This window comes from Amblyomma maculatum, chromosome 1, assembly GCF_055883805.1.
Source record: "Amblyomma maculatum isolate TAMU_Amacu chromosome 1, ASM5588380v1, whole genome shotgun sequence".
NCBI classification, from domain to species: Eukaryota; Metazoa; Arthropoda; class Arachnida; order Ixodida; family Ixodidae; genus Amblyomma; species Amblyomma maculatum.
Genome location: NC_139344.1, coordinates 446,225,872 through 446,246,301, shown reverse-complemented (window position 1 = coordinate 446,246,301; position 20,430 = coordinate 446,225,872). Strand labels below are relative to the sequence as shown.

The following is a 20,430-nucleotide window of genomic DNA, read 5'->3' as shown; positions in this document are numbered from 1 at the left end:
GTCACAATAGTGACGCTGTTGATGACAGCAGGCGGAGCTTCGCATCTACCCCAATGCATTCTGTACTTCTCCCAGTGTCTGTTATCTCGGTATGGCCGGCTGCTGTATGGGGAAAAAGTCCCGACTGCACTGTGGAACCTGCACGGTGGAACCTGCACTGAATACGAACGCGTGAGAATTGTTGCTGCTATTGGTGTGACAATAGACGCGCCGTCATTTTTTTAAATTTTAAATAGCATTTTTAATTTATTTAAGCTTTTCCCATTGTTTTTATATTTTATTTTACTTGGATTATTTTTATATGTAATCTTTTGATTATTTCGCTCAAGACTCTCCAGCGTCGACCTTACACTACACAAGATAAGTGGGTACGTTCGCTTAAAATAGTGGCTTATGGCATCCTGTAGAGACACGGAACGATATGGTGGTTCGATTCTCGGTGGGGACATGATTAATTTTTTTTTAAATGTCGGTTTGTGCCCACAACCTCTGCGCACACACTTTTTGCATAGATTCTGATGACGTCATTCATGAGGCAAGAAATGCTTTCGCATAAAATATTGTATCGTGAAGGAATCTGTTCGCACTGCCTAGATGTTATTATTCGGACCTCTCTTCGCAGTTCATTTGTTCCCTCTCCAGGCGATTGCAGGCTGACGACGACGAGATCGGCCCATTTATACCTGGCTGTGAGGACAGCGCATCGCCCTTCCCATGCCTTCATCGCTAAGCCCTTCGTCTGGCGAATGTGAGTGTGGCGGTGCCTCTTGAAGCTATGCTACAAAAGCAGCAAAGAATGCTGCGCTCATCGCAGTGGAGTGGCGGCGCTATGTGTTAGCGTTCGTCTCGCAGCGAAGACATTTTACTCGACATCATATGGGGGAACCCCCTACACTCTACCATGTTACATGGGCATGTCAAAAACAGACAGCGCCAATAAACACCACACCAACACCGGAGCAGTGGGAGGCTGCGCTGTCCTGCTCGACGTTTGATGACCAGCTCAAACTGATTGACAGGGCGGGCAAGACAGCAAAGGCCACTGGGGCCCTGGACTGAGGGCCTCACCCATGCCGGGATAATTCCGTTTGTCTGAATAAAGTTTTTCTTTAATTCATTCGACATCATATAATGCTCATTCGGCCGAAAAACTGCCGGGTACCCTGTTTTGAGAAGGTTTTGGGACAAGGTTATTCGCGCGCGGATCAAAATTTTGACGCAACCTTTCTTTTGTAACTTGAGGGTGGTGTGATACATTATTTCGCTTCCAATTCAGCATCCATATGGTGATCAAGTTGGAGGTTAGTTTCTTATAAGGATTCGGACATCTAGTACCTTCAGTCGTATGCTTTTAACAAGTCTTCACCCCAAAACCATCTTAAACAAACAAAAGATTAAAAACCCAGAATATTAAAGGTACTATCGCATCGACCCTTAAGTGGGAGCTAGAGCGTCCTTCTAATTTTTTCTCAACGAGCTATTGCGGAGGCCCGCCCGATGTGCCAAATGCTCAGTGACTTAAGACATTTGCGAGTGGACTTCAAGTAAACTACTGTATACTGTACCATAGTGTATATATTTCTTTTATTTTTACCAACCCTCTTCTTTCTCCCTATCGCTCACCTCTTTGATTTCCTCCACCTTTTCCTCGCTATCCCTTTATTTCCGCCGCCCCAGTTCAGGTGCTTCAAATATGAGATAGCAGATACCGGGGTTGGCAAACATCTTTTCTTTCCTTTTGTATATACAATAAATAACCACCACCACCACCACCACCACCGATATTTACCAACATCCACAATGCACTTGATGAGGTCGGGGATGTGCTCCAATGTGATTCTTTTGCGTTGTTCCAAAAAAGCTAAACTGACGCTGCACTACGTAAGGAATTTAACCACAGGGGTGCCAGCGGAAACACAAGTTCAACATGTACCAACTGGCCCAAGAGATAACGTTATTGTACGTAAGGAATGTTTCCTTTCGTAGTGCCAAGCATCGTTGGGGCTTCATCACGCAAAAAAGCGCAGCATCTGCTCTTTAAAAACAGAAAGATCCGAAGGACGGAAACCCCTCGCTCCACTGAATGCCACTTACTGCGATAATCTCGGCGTATGGTTGGAGCGCCAATAGGGGAGTCCTCATGCGTCCCATGTATGCCACTGGAGCCATGGCGGTGAAGAGAATGATCTGGAAGAACGCAAAGTATCTATCATTCTTTCAACAGGCTAATACTCTACTCTTGGTAGCGCATGCTATATGTGCCCAGCGATTACAAGGGAATATAGTGCACCTACCCCAAAGCAAATTTAACGTGGGCTGAGAGGAAAGCTCAGTGAGCTAGTTAGCCTTCCGACAAAAGGTACGTAAAGCTTTGAAATTTGCCAAGTGGGACAAAATTTCGCTGCGAGATTAGTTTTGGTGTCGTGATAGCTTCGTATGGACACATTAACCACCCCCTAGACATGACGCGGAGAAATTCAAAACGACAGTGGCTAGTGTAGCCCCTCGGGAAGTTCAGTTCCTGCTGTAGAGGTGGTTTATTGGCCGCTTGCGCTGTCCGGTCTATTGTCAGACAACTCATTGCGATTCAATACCGTCGCCAGTGTCGTGTGTAGGCGTGTGAAACCAAAAGAAAACAAAACAGGAAAGTAATGGTCTCCTTTACACAGTTCGTATATTTAATTTTAACCGTTAAGACTGTTGTCACGTTTCAGTTCTTAAGCTAATTATTATGCCGATAGAGATTGGGCGCTAAAATCTGGAGTACATTTAATATAAAATTTTAGGGGCGTGATGCGAAACCATTATTGGCTCCCTTAAGCGGCGCTTGTTGTGAATCGCTCGCGTGTAGTTCATCCCGAGTGCCAGCGATAACTTAAGCTGCTGGACCACAATTTGCTGCATATTAGCGAGGAATGTACTCACTTCAGTGTGCAGCATTGTGCAAATAATACATTCAGGAAGCTACCCACTTTAGTGAGTACGCCCCTGAATGAATCTGCTCACTTCACTGGGTAGATTCATGCTCGTATAGGAGTAGCTGGCGCTGCGTTCGGCCGCTTGGTTTCGCTTTCGTCTGAGTGGTAAGGCCCCGAAAATTGACACGTCCAGCACCGACGCAAAGGGCATTTTGGAAGTACTTCCAAAATGCCCTTTGCGTCGGTATTGGACGTGTCAATTTTCGGGGCTAAAAAAAAAATTGATATTTATATTGCTCATCATAGACTACGAGTGCAAGCCTCTAAAAATAATTACCTTCAAAGTAATAGTTGACGACGTAAGCATTAAATATTAGTAAGCTTTTCAGTTCGCTATATAGTGGGTATGTTATATAGAAAAAAGTAGTTTTTTGACTAAAACCCATAATTTGGAAATTACAGGAATTCATAGGTAGAACATCCTGATAACTCCTCTACCACGTGTTTCGAGAAATCTGAGCTCTGCTTCTTTTTTTAAGCGATAGCCTCACTACGCAAGGTAGAGCCGATTTTCGTGTGAGCTTCAGTTTACCGTCATTTGAACTTCAAGGAGCAGGAGGACTAAACTGTTCGCTACAGGTGTCCAGAGAAAAATGTGAAAGATGCGCCTTTCCTTATCTGTCACACTTGTTTCTGTGGACACCTGAACCGTTCCGTAAGGAAAGGGAGGAAGGTGGGAGTGAAAGCGGAAAGAGAGAAAGAGGAGCCGTAGAGGAGCCGTCCGCGGTACAGGTGTCCACAGAAGCAAGTGTGGCAGATACTGCGCCTTCCCCTGCCTGTGGACCAATTATTATTAGTATTCCGTTCTTATAAACCAACAATGTCAGCCCGGGCTAGCCACTGAGCTTCAAGGAGCCACAAGACAGAGTGTGGCTGTAAATATACTACGCCTTAGGAGACCGGCTCCCAATGAGGAGATGGAGGTCCCTACCAGTAAGAAAAAGAATGAATATGCTCCCAGGGGAGTGCCCCAAAAGTCCCGCAACCTGAAAGAATGAATGAGATAGAAGAGCGCTTAAATGGCAAAGTGTCAGCACTTGGGAACCTCATTGCTGGCCTCAGACGTTAGCAGCACGAGGCCACTCATATTCTGCAAGAACTTAAGATTGCGCATGACATCACAGATCAGCAGGTTAAGCACATAGGACCGGTAGTGGTAAAATATTGTAATGAAAATGTTTAGGAGGCTGTAGAGGCAGTTGGAGTCCTCAGTCCGGAACCCCATTGGCATAGGCTGCTGTCCGCGGTCTTTTGACGAGTCCTTTTGACCCCCTGCGTCCGAGCTGGTCAGAGCTGCCTCCCACCCCTCCTGCGTTGGCTGGTTATTAATAGTGACAATCTGATTTCGCTGGCATGCCCATCCACTTTCACTCCCACCTTCATCCCTTCCCTTACGGCGCGGTTCAGGTGTCCACAGAAACAAGTGTGACAGATACTGCGCCTTTCCCTTCCTATGAACCAACCAACCAACCAACCACACCCAATGGTACAGGTCCGCCTTCTCCCTACAGAATTTGCATTGTTAGTCAAATGACTGGATCTATTGCGTGTAGTCTTCGTGGGTTGTTAAAAGTATTGGTGTACCTCCTCCCCTTTGTCTAGGGTCTTTGCCGGCGGAGGGCAGACCCGGCGAGATAATCTTAAGTGTTGAAGTATTTCAGTGTAGGTTAGCTATGGGGTATGAGGTTCCACGTGATCCGTATTGGGTGCCCGGGGGGAGAAATTCTCGGGCTGAGGCATGTCCGCTCTCGTTCCCTGGGATTCCCTGGTGACCTGGTACCCATACTAAGTGTATATGCATGGGTTGGTAGCCACGGGTGTAACTATCTTGCAGGATTTTAGCTAGTAGCGGTGCAATCCTGCTTCTGAGGTAATTGTGATATGCTGTCTGTGAATATGTAAGAATGAGGATCGGTACTGCATGGTGTGATGGGGCAGCAGCAAATTACCGTATCTCCATCCGGCGCGGAGGCGACAAACCAAAGTAAAACATGGACAGCGCCAAATGGAAAATAACTACAGTCTGTCTGTGGAACTTTTGGGGGCACGCAAGCAAGAAGCCCAACCTTAAGATCTACATCCAGAACACCTCTGTCAAACCAGCCATTACCGCACTACAAGAACCCTCCAGAGTGGCTACTCTGTCAGGATATGCTACCGTTACGCAACTGAGAACTAGCCGCAGATACCCAGCAACGACTGTCCTTGTCAAAAGGGACATCAGCTATGTGCAGCACGAAATTGAGGACATAAACGTAGATTACGCCCTTGTTGAAATCATTCCCGCCGGGAAGGGACAGAGGAGCACCTACGTCCTCAACGTGTACAGCTCTGCCGAGGATCACACCCAGGAAACAAGTAAAATCCTAGACAAAATGTGAGGAAGGCCAGAAGAAATCTGCTTGTGATAGTTGGGGACTTCAACGCCCATCACCCTGAATGGGGTCACCCAACAACCAATGGTAAAGGGACGTCAGTACTAGGCAAGATTCAGGCGGTGAGCCTCACGCTACTCAAAGTTACTACCAAACTCACGAGAACCGGCAACAGTATATATCGAAGGACACTAATCCTGATCTGTCACTAGCTCGAAACGCGATCAATCCCACGTGGCTCAACATCGGGGAAGACCTTAACAGCGATCATTTCATTCTCGCCATTACAATAGAAACAAACTTCCTTAATAAGAGGGCATGGAACTCCTGAGCACACCGACTGGGATAAATTCAGGAAAAGCAGGGAGAGAAATGTGCCGTTTATTATCTCGGACTTGAATATATGCGCAGACACCCTTAAGCACACCAGTCGCATAGAAACAGACGGGGAGAAAATCATCATAGACTCCGTCTGTTTTTATCCGTCTGCTTTTTTTCCTGTGTGCGTCTTCTTGTCTGGTTAGTCTCTTCAAACAATTGATATCGTCGATACAAGATAAATATGTAAACTCCAGCAAACATGGAGATTTGTACCCGAACCACACGGGATGCGGCAACTCAACCCCTGACGAGACTTTCATGGACGCAGAGATCTGGGCTTCACTGTCTCAGCCAAAATAAAATCTGCGCCTGGACCAGATAAATCAATAATAAGATGCTGCGGAACCTAGATCTGAAGTCGGTCACAGCACTCATGGATTACTTGAATGAGTGCTGGGAGAGTGGTAGCATACCGCAATCCTCAAAGCACGCCAAGATGCCTTTTATTCCAAACCCTAACAAGATGAAAACCCTCTATAACCTATAAAGCCAATCTAGCTTACCACATGTTTAGGTAAGCTAATGGAGCACGTTGTGCCTAATAGAGTGCAAGACTATGCCGAAGAATACTCGTTTCTACCACACACCATGGTGGGCTTCAGAAGGGGACTTTCTGCACAGGATGTCATGCTTCGGTAACATGACATCATTAACAGACCTAACAAGGTAAATACGCAGGCCATCCTGGCTATCGACCTAAAGAGAGCATTTCACAATGTCTCCCATAATAGTATACTAAAACAGCTAAACAAAATTAACCCTGGACGAAAGGCTTACAGCTACATCAAGGCCTTTCTCCGTGAGCGATCGGTGGAACTGCACGTGGGCAACTCGATAAAGCTGGGAAACAATAAAGGCGCCCCTCAGGGGGGCTGTTTTCTCTCCGTTCCTCTTTAATCTGGCATTATTCAAGATCCCAGATAGAACCCAGAAATGTGGCGCAACAAACACAATCACATGAGAAGAAACACAACACAGGCGCACACTACCAACTGTAATATGGATCTGAACACACATTCCTCTTCACCACTCATCCTCTGCTACACCCAAGTGCATCTTCTTCACACACCTCTTCTTTGCCAAGCAAATAGTAGCACAGTTCGTAGTGTGCGCCTGTGCCGTGTTTCTTCTCATGTGATTGTGTTTGTTGCGACACATTTCTGGGTACTATGCAGCACCAACTTGCCCCTCAAGCTGTTATTTTGAGATCCCAGATAGGCTCGTCAAAATACCAGGAGTACAGCACAGACTGTGCGCGGTCGATCCTACGGTGTGGGTAACAAAGGGCTCTCATGGTGAAATAGAGGCCGCTGTTCAAGCAGCCGAAGACGTCATCGATGAAGAGGCCAGGACAGCGAGCCTCGAATGCTCCTCTGAAAAATCGGAGCTTGTAGTGTTTCATAAAGGCAAATTAAATGCGCCCTTGACGACAGTCATTATAGAGGGCGTGGAAGTAACAGAAGTCCAAGAGATGAAGATCTTGGGGCTCAGGCTGCAAACAAACTCTAGAAACGCGCCAACAATCGTCAAACTCAAATGGGTGGTTCACCGAACAGCCAGACTAATACAAATAATTACTAATAGAAAACGAGGCATGAAAGAACACGACCTCTTCATACTCATAGACGCCTTCATCATAAGCATAATTACATACTCCCCCCCGTACTTAAAACTCCCGAAGAAACGAAATTGAGAAAGTCGACGCCATCATTAATGGCTTACAAAACAACAATCGGCCTGGTTCGCTCGACTCCAAAGAATTAGCGTCTCAAACTCGGGGTCCACAATATCTACGACGAACTCAAAGAATCACAACGAAGTGCCCAGATAAGGCGCCTGTCTAGCACACCCGCCGGTAGGACAATACTCGAGAGACTAGGTATTGAGGGCGAACCCCTACAGGACCTCCCTCAAATTATTCTACGCGATATCCAAAATAGGATCGCCATCAAACCTCTTCGTCGAAACTTGAACCCACACGCACATCAAGGCCGAAGAAAAGCATGAGAAGAGCCTGCATGCACAAGACCCGGCTCAGTTCAGTTCAGGCGTTCAGTCGTGTCCGACTCTTCGTGACCCTATGGACCATGTCACGCCACGCTTCCCGGTCTCTCACTATCTTCTTAACATCACATATCTTCATCTGCAATGCCTCGAGAATGCCATCTAACCATCGCGTTCGCTGCCTACCCCTTCTCCGGCGACCCTCAACCTTTCCCAACATCAAATCTTTCTCCAGCGACTCCTCTCTTCTCATCAGATGACCAAAGTAGCTGAGCTTTAACTTTAGAATTTGACCCTCCAATGAGCAGTCAGGGTTTATGGTCGACAATATCGACTGATTTGATCTTCTGGCAGTCCAAGGAACTCTTAAGAGTCTTCGCCAGCACCAGAATTCAAACGCGTCAATTCTTCGGCGGTCAGCCTTTTTCACAGTCCAACTCTCGCATCCATACATCACAACTGGAAAGACCATAGCACGGGTTATACGGATCTTGGTTGGCAGACTAATGTCTCTGCTCTTTACTAGGCGGTCAAGGCTAACCATTGCTCTCTTTCCCAGAAGCAGGCGTCTCCTAATCTCATGGCTGCAGTCTCCTTCCGAGGTAATCTTGGCGCCCAAGAACAGAAAATCTGTCACAGCTTCCACTTCTTGTCCATTGATGCTCCAGGACTTGATAGGGCAAGACGCCATGATCTTCGTCTTTTTAATGTTCAGTTTAAGCCCAAACTTCTCACTTTCTTCTTGTACGCGCATCAGAAGTCTCTTGAGTTCCACTTCACTTTCTGCCATTAAAGTGGTATCATCCGCATATCTAAGGTTGTTGATACGTTTTCCAGCAATCTTCACTCCAGCTGAAGACTCGTCCAGACCGGCCTTCCTCATGATGCACTCTGCATATAGGTTAAATAGGCAGGGCGACAGTATGCAGCCTTGCCCCACCCCTTTCTCAATCGGAAACCAATCAGTAAGACCATGCCCAGTTCTGACTGTGGCCTCTTGCCCTTCATAAAGGTTCCTGAGGAGACAGATGAGGTGAATTGGAACTCCCATCTCTTGGAGAGCTTGCCACAATCTGCTGTGATCTACGCAGTCAAACGCTTTCGCATAATCAATAAAGCAGAAGTAAATGGGTTTCTGGAACTCTCTTGCTTTTTCCATGATCCAGCGAAGGTTGGCAATTTGGTCTCTAGTTCCTCTGCCCTTGCGGAACCCAGCTTGCACGTCCGGAAGCTCCCGATCCACATACTGCTGCAGCCTACCTTGCAGGATTTTTAACATCACCTTGCTAGCATGCGAAATAAGCGCGATCGTGCGGTAGTTGGAACAATCTTTGGCACTGCCTTTCTTTGGAATGGGGATGTAAACTGACCTCCTCCAAACCTGTGGCCACTGCAGGGTTGTCCAAATCTTTTGACATAATGTATGCAGTGTGTTAACAGCGTCGTGGTTGAGGTTTTGAAGCAACTCAGCTGGAATACCATCAATTCCGCTAGCTTTGTTCTTAGCAAGGCGGGCTAAGGCCCATTCAACTTCACTCTTCAGGATGCCCGGCTCGAGATCAGTAATCACAACCGTCCTATGTTGGGTTTGCACATTCGGGTCCTTCTTGTACAGTTCTTCTGTGTATTCCTGCCACCTGTTCTTTATCTCTGAGACTGCAGTGAGGTCCTTGCCTCGTTTGTCCTTTATCACGCCCAGCTTAGCACAGAAGCTTCCTTTGATATCTTTGATTGTCTTATACAGAGCTCTTGTGTTCCTTAATTGGCTGTTGTCCTCAACTGCTTGACACTATGTTCAGGAAGGCATTCTTATCTCTCCTTGCTATTTTCTGAAAATCCGCATTGAGAACCTTGTATCTTTCTCTTTCCCCCATACCTTTTGCCATCCTCCTTTCCTCAGCTATTTGCAAAGCCTCTTCAGATAACCAGTTTGCTTTTTTGCATTTCTTTTGCTTTGGAACTACCTTAGTAGCAACTTCTTGTATTATATCACGAACATCAGTCCACATCTCTTCGGGCTCTTTGTCTTCTAGATCTAATTCTTGAAATCGATTCCTCACTTCCACAGCATATTCTAATGGAATCTGATCCAGATCATACCTGAAAGGCCTTCTAGCTTTCTGCGTTTTCCTCAATCGAAGCTTAATTTTGGCAACAAGAAGCTGATGATCGGTGCCACAATCGGCCCCAGGCCTTGTTTTTACTGCTTGTATAGCGCTTGTCCATCTCTGCCGGTAAATAATATAATCGATCTGATTCCTGTACAGACCGTCCGGTGAAATCCATGTGTACAGGCGCCTCTTGTGCTGTTGAAAATGAGTATTCGCTATGGTCAGGTTGTTTTCTTGACAGAACTCTACTAGCCTCTGCCCAGCTTCATTTGGCTCACCAAGACCGAACTTGCCTATAATTCCGGATATTTCTTCACTCCCGACCTTAGCATTCCAGTCTCCTATGAGAAAAACGACGTCTGATGATGGGGTGTGGTCTAAAAGGCATTGTAGGTCCGCATAAAATCTCTCAACGTCAGCTTCTTCAGCAGCAGTGGTCGGTGCACAGACTTGGATAACTGTTATGTTGAAAGGGTGACCTTGGATCCGAAGTGAAATCATTCGGTCGTTTTTGGGGTTGTACCCTAGTACTGCTTTGCCCATTCTTCTGTTTACTATGAGAGCGACCCCATTCCTTCTCTTGGATTCGTGCCCACAATAAAAGACATAATGGTCGCCGGAGTTAAATTCTCCCATTCCGGTCCACTTGAGATCGCTGATACCCAAGATATCAATGTTCAATCTGTCCATTTCTCGCTTGACGATATCCAGTTTACCTTGCGTCATAGATCTTACATTCCATGTTGCTATGTGATATATCTCCTTGCAACATCGGACTTTCCGCTCGCTTCCCGACACATCCACTACTGAGCGTCCTTTTGGCTTTAGCCCAGCCGCTTCATTCGTCCTGGAGCTACTAGGAATCGCCCTTTGTTCATCCCCAGTAACATGTGGGACGCCTTCCAACCTGGGGGGCTCATCGTCCGGCGCCATATCGATAATGGTATTGTGACTGGCCATAGGGTTTTCTTGGCAGGAAATAGGAGTGGGTTGCCATTACCTTCTCCAGTGAATCACATTTTGTCAGAACTCTCTGCCGTGACCTGTCTATCTTGGGTGGCCCTACACAGCTGAGCTCACGACTTCATCGAGTTTCGCAAGCCCCTCCGCCACGACAAGGCAGTGATCCATGAAGGGGCAAGACCCGGCTAGAGGATGTTATCTAGGTTGACGCCGCAGAAGACGCGGAAGACTCCGTAAATAATCGATATGTGGAGTCGCACACCCCAGCATTAACCCAGCGAGACTCGTTATGGCGGAGACGGCTTCTAAATCCGCCTTTACTATGCAACAACCACAGTAAGCGACTCCAAACTGGCCATCAGTAACTTTGCTAGAGGTGGAGTCTGCAATCCCGCCCCACAATTACTCATTGAAATGAGAGAATCTCCTCGCTTGAGAGAGGTCGAATTATAGTGGACCTTAGCTCATGCGGGGAATCCGGAAAATGAGGCTGCCCAGCAATACTCTCGTGAATTCGCCGGCCGAGTGGTGGCGCAAAATCAGGAACCAGAACTGTTCGGTGAGCCAGTTGTATCATATCACGAACTCAAAGCACATTACAAAGCATTAGGAACACTTCCACCAGCCCATAAAAGACTGACTAGAGAACAAGCAATATGAAAACAGCTACAGACGAGGACCCTACCCAACCCAAACTACAGATCGAAATTCGTAAATACGGGTTTGAATTCCTTCTGCCGGTTTGGCGGGAGGAAGACAACTTTGATCACATGATCTGGGAGTGCAAAGCCTATACCTCACCTTCAGAACTCTTACCTGATCTCCTTAAAGAAACTTGGGACAAACTAAGGTCCAGCGAAGACCCTGGCATTCAGTTCAATGCCGTCGAATGGGCCGGCGTTGTCAACGGTCTCCACGGCCTGCGGCACGCTAGCTGACTTCCCCTATTCCTCCCACTTATTGTGAATAAAGTTTTATCAGCCTCAGCCCAAAATATCTGACTGTTTGAAGTGCAAATTTCCGCAATGAAGTGCGGAAATTTCGACCACCTGGAGTTCTTTACGTGCACTGACATCGCACAGCACACGGACGCCTTGATTTTCGGCTCCATCGAAAAGCTGCCGCCGAGGCCGGGATTCGATCCCGCGTCCTTGGGAACAGTAGTCGAGCGCCGTAACCACTGCGCCACCCCGGCGGGGTAACGTGGTACGTATATATGGTGAAGGGTGGCTGCTCCTGGCTCTGATGGGGCTGGGGCAGGTAGGTCACCGCCGCTTGCGGCAGGGGCTAGCCACCGAATATTTATCTGTTGTAGGCCGTCATTGCACCCGCCACCGCTTCGGCGTTGGACGACGGCTGTTGCGGCGTGCGTCTTCCTCTTCCTCTCCCTCTTCTTTTTCTTTTTGCTCTATTTTCTCTTTTGTCCGTACGAGGCAGCGTAGGTGGCTGAGCTACAGAGTTAGTAGCAGGCCCTTGCATTTTCGTTTCCTTCTTACAGCCACAACAACTTAGAGTGCAATTAGAAGGCGAGACAAAGTAATTGAAGTTTCGAAAAAAAAAATGCAATGGCTATTGATAATTAACGACTTTATTTAATAAACTGGTGGGTGAGCTGGTGCTTAATTTATTCAAACGGAGCGCACGAGGTTGTACAGGAACAATGAGACTGTGTCCGTGTCTATTAGGGCTGTGTCAGTTTGTGTCTTTGTTATAGTACCAAATCGCGCGCGGAAAGTCAAGTCCAACACACCAGGACGCTCAGGTTGAACTTGACGTCACGTTTGGAATAACTGTCTTCTGTCTTCTGTAAATAAAGGTAAACGTACGTAACAAACTATGTAACTTAGTTAATACACCACATTTGGTCAAAGAAAACGAGTTATGAACTTTCTTGGTACTAAACCTACGTGTTGCTAGCCAGACACGCTGTCGATTGCGTCACGAAAAAAATTACAATGGTTCAACGCTGCTGAACCAAATATTGGGCGAAAGCATTAGGTCATTAGGTGCGGGTGACCGAGCGTTCTTCTTCTCTTTTTCGTCTTCCTCAGTCCACATTTAAAGCGCCGCTTTAACCAACCCATATGAACGTGCCATAGTGGCCTATAGGGGCAACCTGAATGCAAGGGTCCTAGCGGGCTTAAGGCCCGTTCACACTTGCGACTAGCAGCAATCGCGCGACCGTTTTGGTCGAAAAGCGACAGTCGCAAATGGTCGCATCGGTCGAAAAGCGACTGCCGCGGGCCGATCGGGCACTGCTCGAATTTCCAGTCGCGCGACTACTAGTCGCAAACCATTTCACCAATCAGCGAGGTCCCGGAGTACTCGATCGAGCACCTTCTCAATACAATTAAAGAATACCCCTACCTTTTCAACAAAGGGCACCCGGAATTCAAAGGCAGCGAGAGGGGTATGGCCTGGGAGGAGACCGGAAAGATATTCAGACTATCCGGTAAGTACCATGAACTTTTGAGAAACAGATTTTTCACGCAGGCGCAACATTTTATATTCACACCACGGTAATTGACACCGTCTATTCGTCGTCGGCGTTCTCCTGGAAACACGAGAGCGCGGCATGCGCACGGGCTCGCCTGAAAAAGCTGAAATGTCTGGTAAGCGGCTGCTACCGGCGTTCGCTGTCATCACCCAGCAGCTCTCCTACTCCCAACTGTGCCTGACGTACTGAAAGGTGAACCTGAGGCAGGTGGCGCTGATAGCGCTCAAAAAGAGTTTTTCCAGGACCGTCGTCGTTGTTTCTGCGCCGAGTGCGCTGCAACTGCTCGCGCGGCCGCAGCGTACATCAAAACGGCGACGACGTCCTCCTCCTCCTCCTCATTGGAATCTTCAAACATGATGTTTTGCGGGCAAAGTTAGAAATATGCGGGACTAGAGCAAGAATGGCGCAAGAATGAAGCAGACGGAAAAAGCGTCATTCCCAGTGGTTCTCGTTCGGAACGAAAACAACGAAAGGCGACAGTCGTGTGAACTTCGGTAGTAGCGAGCTCCTCTCCTCTGGTCGCGCGACTGGTAGTCGCGCGATCTCATCTAGTCGCAAGTGTGAATAGACCTTTATTCTTACATAACCGTCCCATGTGAAACGAGAGACCCAAGTTGGCAGCTCCTGCCAGCCCGTGTGTCACGTGGGGTGTGACGTCACAGCGTCACGTGGGTAAGACGTGACTTCGGCAGGGTCACGCGAAGGCTTGAAAGTGCGAGTAGTATTGCTTTCGTAATAAAATATAGATGTGGTTCAGCTGTGGTTAAACCTGGATGGAAGCGGAAGCCCCTTTTGCCTGCTAAATTACTGCCCTATCAAGCCCGTAAGCTACCAGCCCATATATAAAGTCCTAAGGACAACGGGAATACAAAGGTGGTAGGCTGATTCGTAACACCCTCCCATATGAAAGGAGAGACCCGAGTTGGCAGCTCCCGCCTGTGGCATAGGGGTGCTGTGAATTCAAATATCATGGCAGGCTGACTATAATGCCCCCAGCACACATGAAAGGAGAGGCCCGAATTGGTGTTCTTTCAAGTACCCACCGACACTGACGCTGAAGGCTCCAGCTAGCTGGCATAGTGAAGCTTCCGCTTCGAAAGACGTATGGTACGGGTTAAGAGCAAGTGAAATTTACGCGCATACCGCTTGGTCCTGCACTAAAGTAATATCTTTCGACCACGCTCCAAGCTTAGCGCGTATGTGCAGTCAGAATGGTAGTAATTAAGAAAGTAAAATCATTCAGCGAGCATAAAGTGCATGCGGTCGTTTCTAGTAGTATGTTGGCGCCTGCATGCGGCTGCTACAGGAACCTCGCGTGATTGATACGCGATGTTGCTCAAACAGATGGCGCGTGCATGTAGTTTGAATTAAACCTTAGTTAGAATTGCATCGTGACCAGCACAGTGCACAGGCTGCTATCACCTCATACACTTAAGGCGGAGCTTAATTGCCTTCCTTTTATTGCGAAAGCAATACTACGCTCATGAACGGCCTTTCGCGTAGCGGCTGCTCGTAGCCACGTTTGACCTTTAGAATGGCCTCTGACGTCATACTAGGGTGAGAGACGGGCTACCAAGTCGAGTCGTCGCGTAGCGGCGATCGGTAGCCATGGCGCGCCGCGCTCCTTCCGCTAGAGGCGCTGCGCACTAGACCTATGACGTCATACCAGAAGCGAGAGACGGGCTACCAAGTCGAGTCGTCACGTAGCGGCGGCCGGTAGCCACGCGTGAAGACGGCGAGCAACGGAGACAGATGAAGAACGGGAACGGCGTCTCGCTCGATGGCGCGCTCAAGATGCAGCTAGACGAGCGCGTCGCGGTTATCTTGAATCGTCCTCAACCGGTGACGCCTCCGAATGGAATGTACTGTACGCTTTGAACAGTCAAGACTTTTCGTCGACGTGTACACTCAGCAGTCAGAAACGTACGAATGCAACTAGGCGGCAACGACGCGTTAAGAAAACTGAAGAAGAACGGCAACGACGGCTTGAAAAGGAGCGTGTTGGTGTGTGTCCTGTGCTAGTTGTACGGTCAACATGGTACACCACAATTGGCTACACTACGAGCTGAACTATAGCGTAGCGATGCTATATTGCTTTCGCAACTTACCGGGCTTAACTGAAGCTAAGCCCCAGCTAATTTTACAGGGTTGCGCGATAACCACTGTTATCGCACAGGAGTACGATGGGTTGGGGAACAACTGTAGGCAAAGATGCCGGAACCGGGAGGGTTGGGAAGGCTGGAGCCTCCCTTACCTCACTTTAGTTACGATGGGGATTCGGAATATGAAAATGGTCATTCACATCAACTATGTAAATTTGACCGCACGCAGCGGGTGTTGACCTTCTCCTTAGAAGTGTACTTGTACCTGCTATGAGCCATGCAGCCAACCTGGCTCATGCGTCCCTGTATGATGATAATGCCATGTATTACTGAGTCATTCCAATCGGCGATTCGAAATCGGTGCTGAATCCGCGAAGAAGTACAAAATCCATGCGGCCAATAACAATCTGATTTCAAACAGTCTATTGAAGCATGTTTTAGGTTCGTGGAACATGAACATCCGCCCCGGACCACCGAATGGAAAGCGTCATAAACGCGCTTGACGTTCATTTCCTTCGAACATGTGCTCTCAGTTCAGTGCTCTGGGATGAATTGGTGCTTGGTTTATTCTCACACAAATATTATCGGCATGTAGCATTTCCAGGATTAATATTACTTTATGTTCATTTGTCCGTCGCAGACTGCATATAATTTGACAAGAGAGAAACGCATTGCGACCTACGGAAGTGCTCAGAAAGACTTCTGGCGAGTGCGATACCATTGTCATTAAAGAGCTTGTAACAGTTTAAAGGGCGAGCTGCCGCCATAGCAGTAGAACGTACACATTTATTTATTACATAATCCCAGTCCTTTCCTGGACTGCGTGAGCGTCTAAAAAGCGCCTATAAGAACAGTAATCTAAGCATGGCCATTTCGCTGTAAAAATGGGAACATAATGAGCTCGCCAGTCGCAGGCGTACGATTCATAGCGTTAGCTCGAGGTTTACAGAATTTATTCCTACGTCCTGAATTTCAATACCAAAGTGTACGTGGCGAAACAGCAATTCGTTTGGTGCCACCCGCACCTTCCGAAGGCCACTGGTTCGCACGCCATGGTCCCCAGAAAGTTGCATCCCATCACGGTTTTGAGGAAGAAAGGTCGGCTGTGCGAATTACTAGCACATGTTAAGATTTAGTTCGAAAAAGTTATGGGCGCCTTGCGGTGCTAATACATTTGAAATAAATTAGGACCCTGTAAATGGTGACAGTAGCGCGCGCACACACACACACACACACACACACACACACACACACACACACACACACACACACACACACACACACACACACACACACACACACACACACACACACACACACACACACACACACACACACACACACACACACACACACACACACACACACACACACACACACACACGCACGCACACACGCACGCACGCACGCACGCACGCACGCACGCACGCACGCACGCACGCACGCACGCACACACACACACACACACACACACACACACACACACACACACACACACACACACACACACACACACACACACACACACACACACACACACGCACACACACACACAAAGTCGCCCATGCCCGGTGGAGTATATAGAACCGGTCGATAGTATAGTATGTAATGAAGTGGGGGGGGACATCGCTCACGTGACTTTAGGGAATCATGAGGTCACACATGGTGGACGAGGTGGTTGAGCTCATTGTATGGGTGGTCACGTGGTAGCTTAGCAATTATGTGTAATGCTATAGGTATTATCACGTGACTTTGCCGTCATCCCAAATCTGAGAGCGATGGAGAAACGGACCATAAACCTGAAATGCAAGCAGTAAGAGCTAACATTCTTAAATACACTCACCTTTCGGTTAAATTCAGGCCTCTCGGACAGCAGACCGAAGAGAACTTGGGCTCCTTGTGACCAGCCAACGTACTGAAGACTGTCTTGCTCTGTGATGTTCAACACTGTGTCTATCATGGTGGGCAGGTCATGCCTAATCATTTCGTCGAAACTGAAGAGAAAGACAAAGTGCGCATCCTTAAAGAGTTTGCGGATATGTTGCCAATTAATGTCCGCCTCGCCGCGGTAGTTCGTTGGTTACGGCGCTCGACTGCTGTACCCAAAGATGCGGGTTCGAATCTAGGCCACAGCGGCAGCTTTTCGTTGGGGGCGGAAAACAAGGCGCTTGTATGCTGTACGATGTCAGTGCACGTGAAAGAGCCCTAGGTGGCAAAAATGTCCGGAGGCCTACTCACGTTGTCCCTCAAATTTTGAGTCGCTGGGAAGTTAAAGGCTATGAAACCAAACAAAACTATAAAATGTCAAGTTAAGAAGGCAAAGATGACCGTGCTGGCGCCAAACATTCAAAAAACATCGCTCTAATGCTATTTGCCGCTATATGTCTCTGCGCAGCACACGTTTATATGCTTGACAAAAGCGGCTATGAGAAACGTCGTAATGGAGGATTCAGTAAATATCGACCACATGGGGTACTTTAAAGTGTGCTGCCACCCAGGCATGATTGAAACTGTTTTCATCAAAATTCAGTAGTCAAGCGCCTAAACCACTGAACTGCCGGCTTGGAGCTCGACTACTGTCAGCACAATGATTAACTTTACATTGTCTCTCAGTAGAACGGAAAAGAAAATGAGTTGCGTCTAAAATTAATACATAGGTTAGCAGTCTTAACAACATTCTCAAGATAGTTAATAGGCTCGTTGATAGCCTCGTGCGTAGGATGCGATTAGAATGTTCAAGAGCGGTTGAATGTGTCCGTTGGTGTGCTAAAAATTAGCTCGTATCTTAACTGAATCGTAAGTACAAAAGGACTAAATCGGGGGTGTTTGCACGTCGTGCCATCAAAGGTTTGGGTGCAAGATAATTGGCGGGAGTGACCTGAAGTTCCAGAAGGCCGGGTTGAACTTTGGGTATAAAATGTGGCTGGTGTAGACGTTCCCGCGGAAATTGCCCAGCCAAACGTCGTAGCCTGCGTCGGCGAGTAGAAAACCTGCGGGGACAAACGACGGTTGGAGTAAGGGAATCACTCGCGTAACGGCGAAAAATTATTATCGAAAGAATGTCTCGCAAGCGCTGCACACAGCCTGTCTTTCACAACATTGCATCATTCAATTGAATCGAAGTTTTATTCTGGTTACCGGCCCATGTATACCGCTTTGCATGTTAAAAACGTAGTGAGGTACTGTATTTTTGTTCTAAATCGATATGTTCCAGTTTTAAAACAACCGGTCTTCTTTTAAAACAACAGACTTTCTTATTTGCAGCATTATTTTACCTCAACGAAAGACGTTACGCGGCCATAGGCAAGGTATTTGCGTAAATGCTTGTTTAGTGGTGCTCACCCTGTCGCAAAGGCAGGAACGTTCGCTGCACTGTCCGAGTTCGAAAGAGTATACACGCGACGCTCACCCAAACTTTGATGTGGGAAGTTGAGGACAAAGGCAGCGGAAGACATGGCCGTTCCATGCATCAAAAGCACCGGTGTCCTATCGCCAGAGGCCTGGGAAGTCGTTCCTCTGTCGCTGCGCCTTCCATGGGGAATTCGCTGGATGCGCAGCACGTAGCCGTCTTCGGTGCTCACCTTGTGCTCTTCTACAGGGTAGCCCTTGCTTGTTATCAGCTCCGACTACGCGGAATAAATATCAATTAAGCATTAAATAATAAAACAACGAGCAATGTAAGGAGACCTTCAAGGACTGCCAGTGTAGTGCGAATGTTGCTGTCTGAGGGGCCATCAATAAAACTTGTTGCTGGGCTAGTTGGTGATACATTCTTAGAATAAAAAAGTAGCTCAAAAGGACGAGGACAGAGGAAGGGACATAAACACGAACGCGTACGAACGCTTACGACTCCGCGCGCTCTTCCTCGCTGATGCTGAGGATGAATAGGGCGAAAATATTGTGCCTCAATTTACGATAACTACTGATAACTGAAAACCTCTTGAACCGTTCGTTGTAGAAGACATGAGGGGCTCATGATGAGATACACACGAAGGAAGCCGATAGCCATTGACATCAGATATAGGTTACATGTAACGAACACCTGAGTAGGGTACTGAACAACAGCTGTTGTAGCTCAGTGGAAGAGTATCAGACACAAAATTAGGAGGTCTTGCCTTCCTACGTCACCGGCGGCACGTGGTCGTATTTTTTCAATATGATTCAAATATTTTTTTTTTACATTGATGAACACCAGAATTGGGGGGGGGGGGGGGGGAGGGGGTGCACGTAATCTTGTTTCGAACCTAGCAATGCGAGCGAAAGCTTTCAGGCATTGGTTTTGCAGGCGTTTACACGGGTTGACTTCGATTTAAACTTAGTTTTGCTATTCGTAGTCTTCATCTGTAAGATCCTTGTCGGCGTTGCCATTTTCGCAGTCAAGGACCAGATGTTCGTCGGCAGCAGCCGCCATGTATATGGTATCCCTCGACCTCGTGTCACTTATGTCACATTTTCTCCTTCTTTCGCTTCCGGTATTTCTCATAATGGGCCCGCTTTCATTGCAGCGTCTCGGGCTAGCTGTTGAGCACGTCCAGAGCGCTGCTCGATCGGTTACGACGAGAACTCTGCTAGTAGATAACGATGCTCTCTTCGCACGTCTGGCAGCATTCTTGCGGTCGTGTGCATCTCGACGTCATTGCTGTGCTTCTTAGGAGGTGACACAAGTGCGATGCCTACCCCATGGAGCCCTGCTTTCAGATGGTTAACATTCTAGCGCGCACATAACTGTCTGCAGATAACTGACATGGCAGAGGGACTTTGCGACCCCGCTTAAAACCTCATCTCTAGCAACGCCACTCGGTGCGTAGCCTTCGCGAAAGCAATTTGTTGACGGCCATCATACATCAGTGCGCCGTTACCTGTCACCATCAATAATCCCTCTGCTGCACTCCCATCCGCATAATGCGTCGGCCGACAGCGTGAAGTTGCCGCCCGGCATCAGTGAACCGAGACCTGGCATGAACTGCGCTGCGCTGCTTTCTCCATGCGGTGCCGGCCTCCTGAGTGAAGACACTGCAC

General features: G+C 47.8%; 1 protein-coding gene across 1 annotated transcript in view; it reads right to left on the bottom strand.

Moving 5' to 3' along the window:
- The window catches only part of LOC146209623 (gastric triacylglycerol lipase-like), a 79,287-nt gene that overhangs the window by 46,318 nt on the left and 12,539 nt on the right, over window positions 1-20,430 (bottom strand). Inside the window, exons 3-6 of the mRNA XM_084580723.1 lie at window positions 18,821-19,037; window positions 18,290-18,401; window positions 17,255-17,405; window positions 2,095-2,187 (exon numbers count right to left, since the gene is read on the bottom strand). Of these exons, the coding sequence (XP_084436849.1) occupies window positions 2,095-2,187; window positions 17,255-17,405; window positions 18,290-18,401; window positions 18,821-19,037 (573 nt within the window). The remainder of the gene's footprint in view (window positions 1-2,094; window positions 2,188-17,254; window positions 17,406-18,289; window positions 18,402-18,820; window positions 19,038-20,430) is intronic.